The 16766-nt window shown below is 39.2% G+C and overlaps 1 protein-coding gene and 1 long non-coding RNA gene across 4 annotated transcripts in view; both read right to left on the reverse strand.

The window, feature by feature from the left end:
* LOC134291749 (uncharacterized) overlaps positions 1-16766 on the reverse strand; it is a 401595-nt gene that overhangs the window by 272159 nt on the left and 112670 nt on the right. The window lies entirely within an intron of this gene.
* LOC109411686 (phosphatidylinositol 4-kinase type 2-alpha) overlaps positions 13534-16766 on the reverse strand; it is an 83969-nt gene continuing 80736 nt past the window's right edge. For all 3 annotated transcript variants that reach the window (XM_029873540.2, XM_062842535.1, XM_029873546.2), the window contains one exon: positions 13534-14799. In XM_029873540.2, coding sequence (XP_029729400.1) covers positions 14715-14799 — 85 coding nt within the window. In that variant the 3' untranslated portion in view covers positions 13534-14714. The remainder of the gene's footprint in view (positions 14800-16766) is intronic.

A 16766-nucleotide genomic window follows, 5' to 3' on the forward strand; every position in this document is an offset into this window, starting at 1 on the left:
TCTATTTCGATTGGACATTTGGTTACCGAGATATCCTACAAAGAGTTTTTGGCAGTAATACAATTTATTTAAGAGATTTTTATCAAAATGTATTATTGTAAATTTCTCTGCCGTTCATCATCTGATTTTGATTCTCTTGAAATCAAATGAAAGTTACAGTATCCTAGTATATGGCCCTATTAAATTCCATTTCGATTGGACTTTTGGTTACCGTAAAATCTTTCGAAGAGTTCTTGGGAGTTATACAACTTAACTTTTCAAGAGATTTTTGACTAAATGTACAGGGTGCGGCAGGAAAAAATGCGAAAAGTTCAAGGCACTATTACACGCTAAATATGGGATATATATGACTATTTTTTCATGACAGTGTATCAGTCAATGTCTATATTATAGCACTGAAAAAAAAATGAACATATTTAATGTTTAACATATGATAATGTAGGACTAATAAGCGGATATCAATAAACTGCGCGCCCAATGGTCATTAAACAAAATGACTATAACAGTAACAAAATTAGCTCAAATTCGATGAACAACCAGACCACACTGATCCAGGGCCATGTAGTTTCACATACCAGATGAAATAAGTACATATATTTGATGATATTTTAGAGAAAATCAAAAATTTTGTTTTATCAGATGCGAAATTTAGCGACCTGTGCGATTTTCTGCGGTTTAAAAATTCTGGTTGTCTTCATTTTCAGGCGCCGCCCTGTAAAGGTTAGTGACCAAAATGGGAAATTTTTTAATTAACTTTTCAGAAAACTAGCCTATTATAGATCATGGAACGTTGAAACATAGATTGGTTAATGTCAAATGGACGAAAATGAGGTTTGAACTTGAAAAACACTTTCGCATTTTTTCCTACCGCATACTGTACACAACAAATTTCTCAGCCGTCTGATCACCGATTTGAGTTCGGTTGTTCGGACTCGTTTGGAAGTTGACCATCAATGTTAACTTCTTTTCCCGATCAGCCTAAATAGCTGTGTAGTGTCGGTAGCGGTTGTCTCAATTGGCTAAGAATAACACTACGGATCGTCTGATCCAGGGGAAAGAGTCCACTAAACAGGTAACCCCTAATTCATGGTGTTATGCGGCTTTATGCTTACCGTGCTATAGAATGAATCATTAGGGGGTTATAATAAAAACCTAACCACAAACGGAGCCTGTGAAGAATTAGGGCGTCCTCCCCAGTATTAGGCCCTTACTGCGCTAACCGGAGCAATGGTGCAGTGGACCTTGCGTTTCTCCGAGATAATCAGTTGCCCTTCTTAAGTTTCAAATTTGAGGCTAAATAAGGGCGGGGTTATTCAAATGTTGTTAATTAGCTTACATTAGTACCTAGATGGGTTCGCTGAATGCGTTTTCGCCATTGGCGTTTTTCAATTGACCACGATTTGGTTCGCCGTTGATGATTCCTTTTCGTGCTGTGATTGTGAAGAGTGTAATCCTGTCTAGAGTAGTGGCTTCGACTAGGAAACCTCAGATCAATTTTCAGCGTAAAAAGCGTGTGTAGCCCAAGTGGTTCTACTTCAAAAAGTTCATTTTCGTAGGGTAACTTCTGTACAGGTTACCAGTTTTGCTTTTTTCATTATAGATGAAGTGTCGTGCCTCGAGCATGCTATATCTTAGAATAACGTTAACAGTATGTTTAAACCTTTCCTTATGGATGCCTTCGAGCAAGCTCTTGTTTTCGGCATCTTTTCGCTGATATTTGGCAGTATTGCTACGATGATTATATCATCTGAAGTAGCTCAAAAATTAATTTGAGATGCTTCAGTTCGATGGAATACTTAGGTAGTGCAGTTCATGAATAACTTAACATAGAATTGCACCTAACCCAACTCTGCATGAGCAGATTTTGCCATGAGTTGACTGATTGGCATGTGTCATGTTCCTTCGCAAAATTTGCGTATTCAGGCGTCCCTGTGCAACAAACTAAGGAACCTGTAATAATTGGTTGCGACCACATTTTATGGATAACTCGCTTCCATTGCTACTCCAAGAGAGTTTCATTGTGGTTTTGTTACTACAACGCCCTTCATTGTGGTATACCATAGCTATTGCTTTGAAAGAAGTTTGTTCTCTGTGGTTTGTGCGCACCGCAAGAGGTATTTCTGAATGGAACTCTGACCTGTTTAAGTTCAAAACATCTTCGGATAAACCAGTCTTTTATATAGCTACGAATCTTTAGCTTCTACCCCGAGGATTGTAGCTATAGAATCGATTAAGTGGGCATTAAAAAGCTCTGCTTATTTCAAATCACCAGAAGCAAATGGGGTTTTGTCCTATTTTTCTCTAGAGGGATTTTAGTATTTCAAACATGTTTTGAACTCTTGTAGTTTTCTATGGGGTATTTTCATGGCGTGAAATTACTCCATAGTTTTATCCCGAAAGGGTGCGTTGTATAAAGATGGAATGAGTTTCAGATTAATCTGGTAACAGTGACCCCACAATTTATGAATCGGCAAAAATGACCACAGTTTATGGATCACTCATTTGATCAACATGGTAATTCACAAATAGTGTACAAAATTAAGGTGATTCATCGGTGTGGGGTCACTGTACCTCGTTCTTTCTGAAATGCTTGAAACGCATTGTCGATTATCACATCTGTGATGTTCGTCTGGCTAACATGCCTGTTCATGTGAACTCACATGCCTCCCAATTTGGGATGTCCACAGTGACTCTTTTACACAAACGTGTATGCCTTTTCAAGAAAGCACTCGCTCAAACGTAGTTTTTGCTTGGGTGATTTCCTGAATATTGAGGATGCTCAATGTCATATTGAAAGTCGCATGATGTCACCCAAGTAACAATTATTCTTTTGTGGCAATCCTGAAGTAATTTCTAAGATAGAATAATAAAACTTAGCAATAAAGCTCTTTGTTCTGCAAATCCGAGATAAGATAGGCATAAAATATCTATAAGACTAATCTGGCCCACTCTTCAGGAGATCTCCAAGGCTGCTTTTGAAGAGTGCTTTGAAACTAGTTGTATTTATGTACTTGCACTGATGATTGATTATAAGAACTTCATAAAACTTTAACAAAAATAGCTTGAGGCATGTTGATCTTTTAGCTGTCTTCCCCAAAAGTGCTAATAGTGCATAATAAATGAAATGTTTTACCTAAGCATTATGCAGATGCGAACTAGTTTTGTTTCATAGATGAAATGAAAATGAACTGCGAATTAATTTTCCTTAAATTGAAATGACTAAAGCATTTAAATTGCCTGACAGATCGTTGATGACAGGGAATCAAAATTTTCCGTGCCATACCCACTTCTTCGTTAATATGCCATCTAAAACATACGAAAATAACATAGCACCTCAAGAATAATATCATTCATAAATATACGAAGACAAAAATTTTATATAAAAACAAAGTGCTACGCCACTTTTTCAATTCCTTCTAGACATGGCTGCCGTTCCAAGCGAACATAACTTGTGCAGCCGCCATCAATTGTTATTACCTTTAATCCAACCCACTTTAAAGCTACGATGGAACTAAGTTGCCTTGCACGAAAGCTACAGCATTTATTGAAGATTGTTTTTACTAGTAGTGATCTTAACCCAAGCAACACACATGTTATATAAGAGTTACGACAGCGCAGGTTTTGGTTGTATAGAAGTTTATTTTACGTTATTTCAACACAATGTTATAATTACGTAAAATAAACTTCTATACAACCAAAACTTGCGCTGTTGTAACTCTATTATAACATGTGTGTTGCTTGGGAAGGTAGATTTGTTCGTCTTAAATGTGAAACTTGTGCGCTTTATTCAAGAGTAACAGCTTTTGACAGTTGTTTGTTTACGTTTTTGGAGCTAGAAAATTGTCTCTGTACATTTCGCGTCAGATGTGCCAATTCGATGATATTTTCTGTATTTTTGCAATAATGAAGTGCAACTTACTCAAATTACATTATTTAACATGAGCATAAGAAGAATCACAGTAAGTACCCATTTCATTTTCGGTTCGTATAGCTGTGGCCTGTATGAGTAACTAGCTAGAGGTAGGGCGACAGCAGCAAGCTACTCACATTTTTGATTGGCTATAAAATAATCAATTCGTCGATATGATTATTTTTGAGCATCAAAATGGATAAATTATCAGTGAGCAAAAAGATTAAATGTTTATATTTGCATGAGAACGCGGTTTAACTACCAATTTGTTGCATAATTTATCATTTGAATTGATAAGATAGTTCATTTTTTTCCGCATTCCGCTTAGTTCTTGTTCCAGAGTAGTGGCTCTAGCTCAAGAATAGAAGGTTTCAAGCAGTTTTTAAAGACGGATAACTCAGATGAAATGCACTTCAATAAACGAAGCATAAACTTTTATCAAAATATTCTGGTGTTATGTGTTGAAAATAACTTCAAATACGCCTTAAAACTGATGATAAGATGAAATACTCTAGTAGATCCAGTCGTTTTAGGCGCAATTTTCAAAATTAACTTGAAGAAAACCTAAAAACCGCAAACGAACGAAGATTGTTTTCTCTTGATAAAAACAATCACAAATGTTCCATGAATTAATCATGCTACGATAAAGCTTCCATAAAAATTAACAAATCTAAATGGAATTTAAATTGTTACTTGGGCACAATCTACCTCCAATGAGCTATAGGCTCTCTTTACGCTTATGCGTTTTACAGTGTCCTTTTCAGGGCACTGATTAAACCCGCTGTGGTATGGGCTATGAGCTCTCGTTGCGCTTATGCGTTCATTCCCTCTTCTTCGCACCCCTTGCTCAGGCTCAGGCTCTGCGCGGCGTGTGAGGTGAGACGGACGGTTTCGTCTCACGTGACGTGAGACGACTAATGTAAATCAAATGGGGCGAGTCGACTTTTGTCACCCCATTCCACTCGTCTCACCTCACACGCCGCGCAGAATAAGCCTGCCTATTTCATCACCTTCCCTTTCCTAATTCCCATCCCTTGTCCCATTATCCCTCAGGTAAATGATGAAATAGGCTTGTATGTATGGCGATGGCACAAATGTCCCGAATGGAGGATAACGTGCCTCTGGAGCCGGCCTTCTGATACCTGATACCTCTCTTAGCATCAAATGAAAGCCAAAACATCCTGTAGGAGAGCGCTTCTGAAATTTATTTCTATTGGACATTTGGCTTACCGAGATTTTGATTGGACTTTCTGTTACCGAAATCTATCTATATATATATATATATATATATATATAAAAATGGATTTCTGTCTGTCTGTCTGTCTGTCTGTCTGTCTGTCTGTCTGACCGCTATGGAATCGGAAACTACTGGACCGATCGGTGTGAAATTTTGTATGTGGGTGCTGTCGGGGCCGGGGAAGGTTCTTAGCTTGGTGTGGGATCTCTCCGGTCTCTGGAACGGGGGGCTCCCATACAATTGACCTTTCGGGGAACGTCCCTATCGAGCTGCACGTCAAAAAACACAGTAGGCAGGCAGTACGACGTTTGCCGGGACAGCTAGTATCATATAAAGAGTACTAATAATTAATTAATATTATATAATAACAATATGAATTCTTATAATTATATGTATATAATAAATTATAATATACACAGATCGAAAAAAGAGTGTAAAATTCTGTGACATATGATGCACATGATTGGAGCGTGGGATATCACAGAAGTTTACATGACATATCATGTAAAAGTCATACAATGTCATGTAAACTTCCATTATATGTCATGTAATTCAACATGACTCTGTGTGTTTACATGACATATAACACAAATTTACATGATATATCATGTAAACCATTATAACAATGAGATTTACACGTCATGTAAACTTCATTTTAGTCATGTAAACTTAGTATTATGATGGTTTACATGATATATCATGTAAATTTGTGTTATATGTCATGTAAACAATCAGAGCCATACTGAATTACATGACATATAATGGAAGTTAACATGACATTTTATGACTTTTACGTCATTCTGTGACATCCCACGCTCCAATTATGTTCATCATATGTCGTAGAATTTTACACTCTTTTTTCTATGTGTGTTGACTCGGATGAAGAATCTAGTTCTTCTCCAAATGGCTTACTGAACGAAGATTAATCATCCGTTCGCAAAGTTTCCCAAACAGCTCAAGAGTGTGATTGGCCGGAAAACTTCAGTTGAGTTGTGCTTTTCTCCAGTCTTTAGAATAGGCACTCCCGTTCTCCAGGATATAGGAAAAGTTCCTGTACTACATAGTTGATTGTAGAATACGAGCAGTTTGATTTTACAGTTGACTGGGAGACGCTTCACCATTGGATATCCAATGTCATCTACGCCGACAGAATGCCCTCTAGATTTATCGATCGCATTGAAAAGTTTTTGCAGTGTAAATTTCTTCTCCAGCTCTGGATTCTGAACAATACCCCGGTGAACTCCCATTGAATATTAGAGAGCAGGGTAGAGACATTCACAATACGCGCGAAGTGAGACGAAACATAACACTTATAGTTCTTACAATCGTCAAGATATTAAAATTTACCTTTCGTCGACCGGTTTCGGGCGCGATGTCGCCCATCAACAGGACAATGTCCGACTGATTGCCTTCAGTTTTACCCCAGGATAACCAATCAAATAAAAACAGCCCTTCGCCGACAAAACCTACACGTTGTGCATAAGAGCGACAAGACCCTACGTGACCTTTTATGCAACCTTAAGGACAAGGTACCGCCGGATGAACAATCCGGAATATACGAGATACCATGTAAGGACTGCCCGGCAGTTTACATTGGCCAAACCCGCCGGAAAGTAAAGGTCCGTTTAAAAGAGCACAAAAATGCTGTCCAGTCTTCCAAAGCAACCGAATCCAGCGTGGCAGCGCATACAGTAGACTCCCAACATGAAATTGATTGGAATAATGCCAAACTCGTCAAAAGCGTAAGAAAAACGTTACACTTAAACGCTTGGGAGTCAATGTTCATCAGCAACACACGAAGGCCGTTGATGAATGAAGACGACCCGCCCATTGCGTCGTGTCTTTTTAGTCTGGTAGACACGACTCCCCAGTAGCATCTCTTCTCTTCGGACGTGTACGAACATCGTACGAAAACTGAAGGCAATCAGTCGGACATTGTCCTGTTGATGGGCGACATCGCGCCCGAAACCGGTCGACGAAAGGTAAATTTTAATATCTTGACGATTGTAAGAACTATAAGTGTTATGTTTCGTCTCACTTCGCGCGTATTGTGAATGTCGTTACTGTTCTTACGTTGGCACAAATCACGAAAATTTGATAGTGAAATGCAGGCTACAACCTCCAAGTGCTTTCGCCTTTATGGCCGATTGATTGCGAAGAAGAGAATGCTGCAACTACATATCCAGTTCCTTACCCGTTGCAAAAGAAAAGGCCTTATGCCAAAGTTTATCCAAGTAAAACCATCAACCAACAGTGAAGCAAGTGGAAGAGCTACAGAAAAGGCAAAACAGATCTGGTTAATTGAAGAAATCCGGTGTAAACATAGGTTATTATCGGAAGTGGAAGAGCAGTTATACCCACTCCATTTGCAACTGCTACAGCAAGTGGAATTCCACACAATAACCGAGTGTGTCGTGCGTAGATGTGAAGAAGAAAATAAAGTGTGTTGGCAAGAAGCGTTGTATAGTGTAACCCGTAATCTACCAAAACAAGTGCGTGATACCAAACAACGACATCGCCGAAAGTTACGCTCCCTCGAAAGCACGCAGATACCGAGAGCGAGACGATTACCACAGAACATCGAAAATTTTGTGGTAAATCTCTCGTCCACCGTGTTTACACAAGCAGAGCTGGATCTGCTCAACAAAGGGTTGAATTTCGCTGTTTCTCCTCAATGCGCTCCCCTTGCCGATATAGTCAATAACATTGAAAGCGCCATCCAATACGATAACCACACTGCTAAATCAGCTACTCGTCACAGCGTGAAGCAATGCCTTTTGCGAACGGCAAGCAAAAGGGAGAACGGAAAGTGCCCAAATTTCGATACTTGGTGCACAATTCGGCAGCTGAAAGCCCGTGACGTGGTATATTCCCGAGCAGATAAGGGGAATGCTGTGGTTGTAATGGATCGAGAAGACTATGATTCGAGAGTCCATGCAATGATCAGTGCCGGTCCGTATGAGGAATATAAATTCAAGAACGGCAAAACCAAAGATCCTCTCAACAAAATGATTGAGGAAGTAAATCATACGCGACAAACTGTGGCTCATCTGATGGGCGACGAGAAACTTGAAAGAAAGTTTCATGTTCCGAATCCAACGGTGGCATCTTTATACTGTCTACCGAAGATTCACAAAGATCCCATTGGAATGCGACCCATTTCCTCCAACATCCGCACCCCCACGGAAAAACTGGCAGCTTGGCTGGTGAATGAGATGAAGAAGTACCCTGTTAGGCATGGGAAAAGTGTGAAAAACTCGATCGATTTGGTGAAGAGATTGGAGGGTTTCAAATTGCGGAGGGGGGAAATTTTAGTTTCGTTTGATGTCGCCGCATTGTTTCCCAGCGTACCCGTCACCGAAGCCCTGCACAGCCTACGCCGACATCTAGAACGCAGCCGTGCTCCACCCAACCATATAGAGGCATATCTATCCGTAGCTCAGGTATGCATGAATCAAAACTTTTTCACCTTCAGGGGAAAGTTTTATAAACAGACGTTTGGACTTAGCATGGGTAGCAAGTTGTCCCCACTGCTTGCAGACCTCTTCATGAGCGACTTCGAGGATGAAGCTCAGAAGAAAAAACTGTTTCCGAGAATCTGGTGGCGATATGTAGATGATGTTTTCGCCCCGGTGAAGGAGCGTTACCTCGAGCAGACTCTGGCGATGCTAAATTCACAACACAACACAATCAATTTTACTGTAGAGAGAGAAGTGGAAGGGAGCCTACCGTTTCTCGATTTATTGATCACCAGAAAGGAAGACGACACGTTGAAGTTCGGTATATACCGCAAACCCACATCAACGGATAGGTATATCACATCTGACTCCAATCACTTTGGAGCTCAGAAGCAAGCTGCTTTTCACTCCATGGCACACCGGCTGTACAATATACCCATGGAGCGCGACGAGTTTGAAGAAGAAAAAAGTCGTGTGTATACAGCAGCTGAGGTGAACGGATACGACAGACCTTTTGTGAACAAAATTTTGAAGAAGCACAAACGGAAAAACCACCGCAGGAACATTACCACCCTTCAACAGAACCCAGAAGAAACCAGAAGAATTAGCTTGCCGTTTTACCCCAGGATAACCAATCAAATAAAAACAGCCCTTCGCCGACAAAACCTACACGTTGTGCATAAGAGCGACAAGACCCTACGTGACCTTTTATGCAACCTTAAGGACAAGGTACCGCCGGATGAACAATCCGGAATATACGAGATACCATGTAAGGACTGCCCGGCAGTTTACATTGGCCAAACCCGCCGGAAAGTAAAGGTCCGTTTAAAAGAGCACAAAAATGCTGTCCAGTCTTCCAAAGCAACCGAATCCAGCGTGGCAGCGCATACAGTAGACTCCCAACATGAAATTGATTGGAATAATGCCAAACTCGTCAAAAGCGTAAGAAAAACGTTACACTTAAACGCTTGGGAGTCAATGTTCATCAGCAACACACGAAGGCCGTTGATGAATGAAGACGACCCGCCCATTGCGTCGTGTCTTTTTAGTCTGGTAGACACGACTCCCCAGTAGCATCTCTTCTCTTCGGACGTGTACGAACATCGTACGAAAACTGAAGGCAATCAGTCGGACATTGTCCTGTTGATGGGCGACATCGCGCCCGAAACCGGTCGACGAAAGGTAAATTTTAATATCTTGACGATTGTAAGAACTATAAGTGTTATGTTTCGTCTCACTTCGCGCGTATTGTGAATGTCGTTACTGTTCTTACGTTGGCACAAATCACGAAAATTTGATAGCAGGGTAGAGAATCAGGCCAAACATTTCAATAGATCCTATCTGCATTTGAGAGGCTCTCTTTGTTCACTTTCTCTTTCAATTATTGCAATGTAACGGTACACTTTTCAACTACTTTTGCAGTACAAATCAAAAGACGATTGTTTTGACCATCGTTCTATGCAAGGAGACAATCATAATTCAAATAAACAGCTGTGATATTAATGGAAGAGAGAGAAACCAAAGAGAGCCTCTGAAAGAGAGATAGGACCTTTAGATATGTTTGGCTTGATATTTCTACTCAGAGGCTGAGTTGGTCTTACTCAGAAATCAGAAAATCCTTTGTTTTCTTACTCAGTTTCCGTTTTCAGTATTGTAACTATAGAATTGATTGAGTGGACACTTAATAGCTTTGCTCCTTTCAAATCTCCTGAGGCAGATGGGATTTATCCTATTTTGCTTCAGAAGGGATTTGATTATTTCAAACATGTTTTGAAAAAACTACTTGTTTGCAGTTTTGCTACAGGGTATATTCCCAAATCCTGGAGGGATATTACTGTGAAGTTTATTCCGAAAGTGGGTTGTGCGTCGTATGAAGAAGCAAAGAGTTTCAGACCTATCAGTTTGACCTCTTTTCTTCTGAAATGCTTAGAAAGCATTGTGGATTATCACATCCGGGATGTTCATCTGGCCAACGTGCCTCTTCATGTGAACCAACATGCCTGCCAATCTGGTAAGTCCACTGTGACTATTGTATAGAAGGTTGTTTACGATATCGAAAAGCATTCACTCAAAAGCAATCTTGTTTGGGTGTTTTCTTAGATATCGAGGGTGCCTTTGACAATGTGCCTTTCGATGCCATGTTGGAAGCCGCACGGAGTCATGGACCATGGTATATCTCCAATGATTTCCCATTGGATTCATCAAATGTTCAAATACCGATATCTCTTCTCGACATTGCGTCTAGCAGAGATTAGGATTGAGTGTGGATGCCCCCAAGGGGGAGTCTTATCTTTGCTTTTGTGGAATATCGTAGCAGATACGCTATTGAGTCAACTCAATAATAGCGGTTTTCCTACTTATGGTTTTGCCAACGACTACCTAGCATTGTTAGTTGGTATGTGTATCACCACCCTTTTCGACCTGATGCAAAATTCCCTTCAGGTAGTTGAGGGTTGGTGTTGCCAATATGGCCTTTCGGTTAATCCGAGTAAAACATCTATTGTTATTTTTACAGAAAGGCGAAACCGCAATGGCGTTCGACCTTTGCGTCTCTTTGATTCTGAAATCGATGTGACTGACCCGGTAAAGTACGTTGGAGTCATTCTCGATTCCAAGCTTACCTGGACACCTTACATTGAGTAGTACAAGAAAGCTTGTATGGCCTTCGGGCAATGCAGGCGAACCTTTGGTACAACTTGGGGTCTTAAACCCAAGTATATCAAATGGATCTACACAACTGTTGTTCGGCCAATATTGGCCTATGGATGTCTTGTGTGGTGGCAAAAGGGCAGAAATGAGAACGATCCAATCAAAGTTAGGCCATCTCCAAAGGATGTGCTTAATGGCGATGTCTGGAGCGTTTTCTTCAACTCCCACGGCAGCGTTAGATGTTCTCTTTGACGTTGTCCCACTACACATTCATCATAAACAAGAAGCACTTTCTTGCACTTACCGCCTATCGGTACTCGGTTTACTAGAGGAAACTCCTGTGAACCGCAGATCAACACACGCCTCGTCGTTTCCACTTTTGGTGGATTGGGACAAAGTTGTCCTTGCTCCAAGTGATCTTACAATTGCTTGTACTTTTCCATATAGGACATTTTCCACGAAATTCTTTTTCCGGGAAGAAAGGACATCTGGTTATCTGGAGAGAAGTATTTCAGACGGCATCGTTTCTCAACTCTCGAAGATCGAGCAGATGCTGGTGTCTAATTCAAGTTCTATAGTCTATATTCATAGAACATCTTCGTGCCTGCTACACGATACTAATGAAGAAATGAACAGCTACAAATGCTCGCAGTTGATAAATGTGAAAGTGCTAATAAAGGGTGAGTCGATAATTATTGTGCCATTTTCAAACTAACGTAACTTTTTTCCTACTTCACCAAAATCAACCAAATTTTGTACAGGTTCTCCTTAGAGTCTATTGTTTACATAAAATGAATTGAGCAGTGATAAGTGAGATTCCGCTCGATATAGAATAAATTTAGTTCACAGTTCTAAAAAAGATGTTGTACAATCACATGCTAAAATCTAAAATCATGGTATAGCGCCTTGGAACAATTGATGATTATACATTATCGGATCATCTTAATGTTCGTCAATGGGTTTCAGGAACGGTTGTCAGTGAAACATAAGCTTGGAGCTGGGTGAAAACCAGACACGATGCGCATAAACAAACCAGAGAGCTTTAATTATTTGTTGCAAGTGGAGCCTGAACATGTCCACATGGAGGGCGTTAATTGAAAATGTCGTGAATTTCACTAAAACGAATCCTAAATTTGAACCTACACCAAAAAGTTGAAATACATACATATACGAAACTACAGTAAAAATTTGGTTTCATTTCGTTAACTGTAGACAATTTGCGACAGTGTCTTAATTTGTCAAATTACAGTCATCCTTGCCGACGCCCAGGGGCTACTGCGTCGTAGACTTGTTTTTGTTTTGATTATCGTCCCGACAACCCGTGTGCCACTCTCTGAAGTTCAAGCGATGAAAAATTCATTACCTCGCTGTCTGCTGAATTTAAACCACCCACTGATATTCAAAGTCAGCATATTCATCTTCAATTGATATTTTTTTGATTTAAGCACGATTTAAAGGCAAAAAGTGCTGCTGGTGGATACCATTCACCTGAAGCAAGCATAATAAATAAAATTAGGGCAACATATCGACATTTGCGTGCCTTAAATAGCCTAAAATCACAAAAAGTCATTTCCAAATTAAAAAATTCATATTCACATTCACCGAGCTCGGGCTGAAGATCAAAACAGAACTTCAGCTACAGTTGATTACACTACGAGGCGTCGCTCTCATTGTCTTGCTTTCTCTTTGTCATGTTCATTCTCGGCGTCATGTTGGTGGGAGACTGCATTCGTTTGTTTGTGTTCGTTTTCGCACTGATTGAACATCATTGGGCTGAATTTTTTAGGCACTGATTTGCGAATCACTTGAAGGTAGGGTGGCACAATAATTAACGACTCACCCTTTAGAATACTAAGCAGAAAAGGCTCCGTATTACTTAAGACGTCAGGCCAGAATGGAAGAAGATACGAAGTAGAAGAAAAGATACGAAGTTTTTATTTCGATTATTTCGATAAAAGTACCCAGTATGTAGGAGACAAAACTTGACGTCAGGGTCAGGGGATAGTTTTGTAACTGTACGAGTTTTCATAAAAACAAAAGCATGTCAGCATAACGGCAGACAAACTTTTCCCTTATGATACGAGCCGACTAACGTGACCGTAAATAATTAACTGTTGAGAAAGTTTGTCCTGCTCATTGCTTTTTTTACGAGTATTCAACAGTAGGGAGATAATAAATCCCACAAGAAAGTTTGTTCAAATATGGGTCAATTATTCGCAAACAAGTCGCAGAGATTTTTGTTTTCAAGGATGTCATCAAAATTCTGAACTCGTGCCACGTTCTTACTGTATTTGATGATTATTATTGATTTCCTTTTTCGGGTCTAGTGTGTAACTGATTGATTGTAAAACATAGTTGACCTATTGAGGACTTTCTGCTTTCGCGTGTTTTAATGTGGACCTGTTGTCTGTAGTAGATGTGATGTCCGTAAATAGGAATGAGAACTAAATCCTTTGCTATTGATCTAATTGAAACGGTCGCGCTTGATTCTCCTTCCACTACTACACTGTTTGATCGCAAATCTTTCATTTCGCGTGGTAATTGGTGAAGTTAATTGTCTAGTTGTGTTCTACCTAGCTACCGAAATGTCTCTAGCCTATTATCATCCTTTACTATTCTGGTTCTGATTTTTCATGGGTTTATGATTTACTGATTTGCGAATTTGTCGAAAATTTCAACAACTTTTGGACCAAACGGTTTTGCGTATTTTCTTCCCTAATTTTTCATCTATTGTACAAAGGTTTTTTTTTCGTATGTCGAATTTGAATTCCAAACTTAGGCTTATGTATTTACTGTTTGTTGTTTAGTAGTAATTGTTTTTTAATAAATAAGACTAGTGATGTTTGATTTCATTTATAGACTCGTCGCTACCTTCAAGTGTCACACTGAAATGTTTGACTTAGGTTTCACCATCATGAAACAACAGGATCTTGGAACTATTTTTGGTACACTAGAAATAACTGAACAAAAGTCTCTTAAATTTTGGAAATTATCTTTCGTATTGACCACTTATATACACAAGATTACAACTGGTAAAAATATAGGAATAAATAATCCAGACTGTTGCTTGACAATATCCAATAAATATACATAAAAGAAGAGAATTTCACAAGACATTCTAATGATTCACTTTCAGTAGCATGTTTTTATACTATGCATAACTTTATTTTGCTCGTAATTTGAATACATACAGTTTGTTTTACTATGCATTATATATATATAGTTTATAACGGATCCATTTCATTACCTCGATTACATACAAACGATAAGTGTTCCCAGAACATTTGTTTCCCTCCCCTAAACAGCGCCGTTCCCAGTTAGTCACATTGCGTTATATTACGATGTATTTCCTTTGCTGTTAGTTCAGTTTGAAACTTACTTCATTTCGGTGTTTTTCCGTGTTTTCTTCGTTTTCGAAACGGTTTCATGTTTGAGGTTTCGTGAGGGAATTTTATGCTCTCTAACACCAGGAGAAGAAAGGGCTCTTGTTTTGGAAGCGCTGTTGGAATGAGAAAAATCGGGCCGAACCGGGATTCACTTTGGATCTGCGAGAAGGGAGGGCGATAGAAGAAATGGAAAAAATATGGATTTAGTGTTTGACGAATGACTGTGCTTTATTTATTTAAAATGTTTTTTTTTGTGTGATATCCTGTACTACGGCTGGTAAGATACTGATCAATATTCCAAGTCAAAGATTTTACCTACTAGCAACGAGAACAAACAAATGAAAGAGACATTTGGGAAGTTTGAAGAGTCCAGAAAGCATTTCCTTAGGTGTTATGTCAAATAATGTTATAAAAAGTCCATCATAAAGGACTGGAAAAGGATTTGCGTTCTCGATCAACAATCGTACTCGATAACGAAGACTCTACATGGAACGAGAAGAACGCGATTAGTATAAGGCGACCCATCACACAGCATAACCTGCTAAGCCGACGACATGGACAACAGTAAGAGTGCTCAGAGAGCGGTGTGATTAAATTTGCTTAGAGTGCAATACTTAGTAGTAGAATATTATGGAATATAACTCGTGAACAAAAATTGATTCAATGACGAGTAGGTTACTTGAGTATCACCGTTAAGGATTTCCTTCAGAGAGGACGAAGAGAATTCCGATGATAACAACAAGGTTACTTGCAAGGATAGTTCAATGAGTCACAAGGAACGTACCTGTGAAGCTCATACGCAGAATGAGCAAATATGTCGTAGCGCCATTAAGGTGAAACTGGAAGCATTTCGGAATCAACTCCTGTAACGAGTAGTTTTCTCTCTTAAGGCGAAACTGGATCCATTTCCTCATTTTTTGGTTTTTGATTTTTTTTATAAATTAACGATGCAATATTTTCAAAATCGGTTTTCGTACACATGTAGAGTATGCGTCAAGGTATCTTCTGATTTTTTTTTGAGGTGGAAAATGTTTTCCATTTTAGCAGAAACCATTTTTTTGTGAAATTTTGTTCAAAAATGGTTTTTGCAAAAACGAAAAACATTTTCCACCACGAAAAAAAATCAGCAGATACCCTGATCCATACTCTACATGTGCACGAAAACCGATTTTGAAAATATTGCTTCGTTAATTTATAAAAAAAATCAAAAACCAAAAAATGAGGAAATAAATCCAGTTTCGCCTTAAGAGAGAAAACTACTCGTTACAGGAGTTGATTCCGACTTGTCAACAAACCGACTTCGCCTCCGGATACAAGTTTAGCAAGGCGTCCGTGCTCCAGAAATCAATCGATTATTTCGGATACCTCCACCAGCATAAGAAACAGAAACAGAAAAATCATCGAGCGCCACTGCACAAGGAAGTAATAGCCTTACGTATTATTCGAAAGAACTAAAAAACAGGCGAACTTACAGAATAATACAGCCATTAGAGTCCAAAACATTTGGTGGCTCCAGAGAGGAGCAAAACTGATGGTTTTACTTTTCTACAATACCAGTTACCTCATAATAGATAGATTCCAGTTTGTGAAATCTGTGTTGAAACAATCATAAGAAACCTAAATCGTCGAGAGCAACCACATCAATTTACTGAAAGGGTGTGACAGTCGAAACAAAACTTCATTTTTTTTTACGGAAAGCTACAGTGAAAATACATTCCGTGTTAGGATTTGGACGCAAAACGAAGGACTAGGATCAATGTTCACAACAATTCGCCTAAAACACATTGCAGCATTTGCAAGAACGAACATCATACTTACAAATGCATTATTAAAAAAAAGTGGAACAAAGATATCAACGCATTTAGTAGTTTTAGAAATAAAGTAAATTGTTGAGTTGACGAGTTGAAGAAAAGTCTTTTCTCTTCACATTTGAAATCCGAATGTTAGTTAATAGAGCAGCGTAACATTCTTCATCAGGCATAGAATCCATGTTTGTGATTACGAGCCCGAGGCTCGTTGTTCACTGTTATATTTGATCAACAAATTCGAAAGAGTGACAACAGTTTGGTGACTCCAAAGAGGAACACAAAAAAACTCACATAAAGTCACCGGTAGTTAACTAATTG

The sequence above is a fragment of the Aedes albopictus genome, chromosome 3, assembly GCF_035046485.1.
Source record: "Aedes albopictus strain Foshan chromosome 3, AalbF5, whole genome shotgun sequence".
In the NCBI taxonomy this organism is placed as follows: Eukaryota; Metazoa; Arthropoda; class Insecta; order Diptera; family Culicidae; genus Aedes; species Aedes albopictus.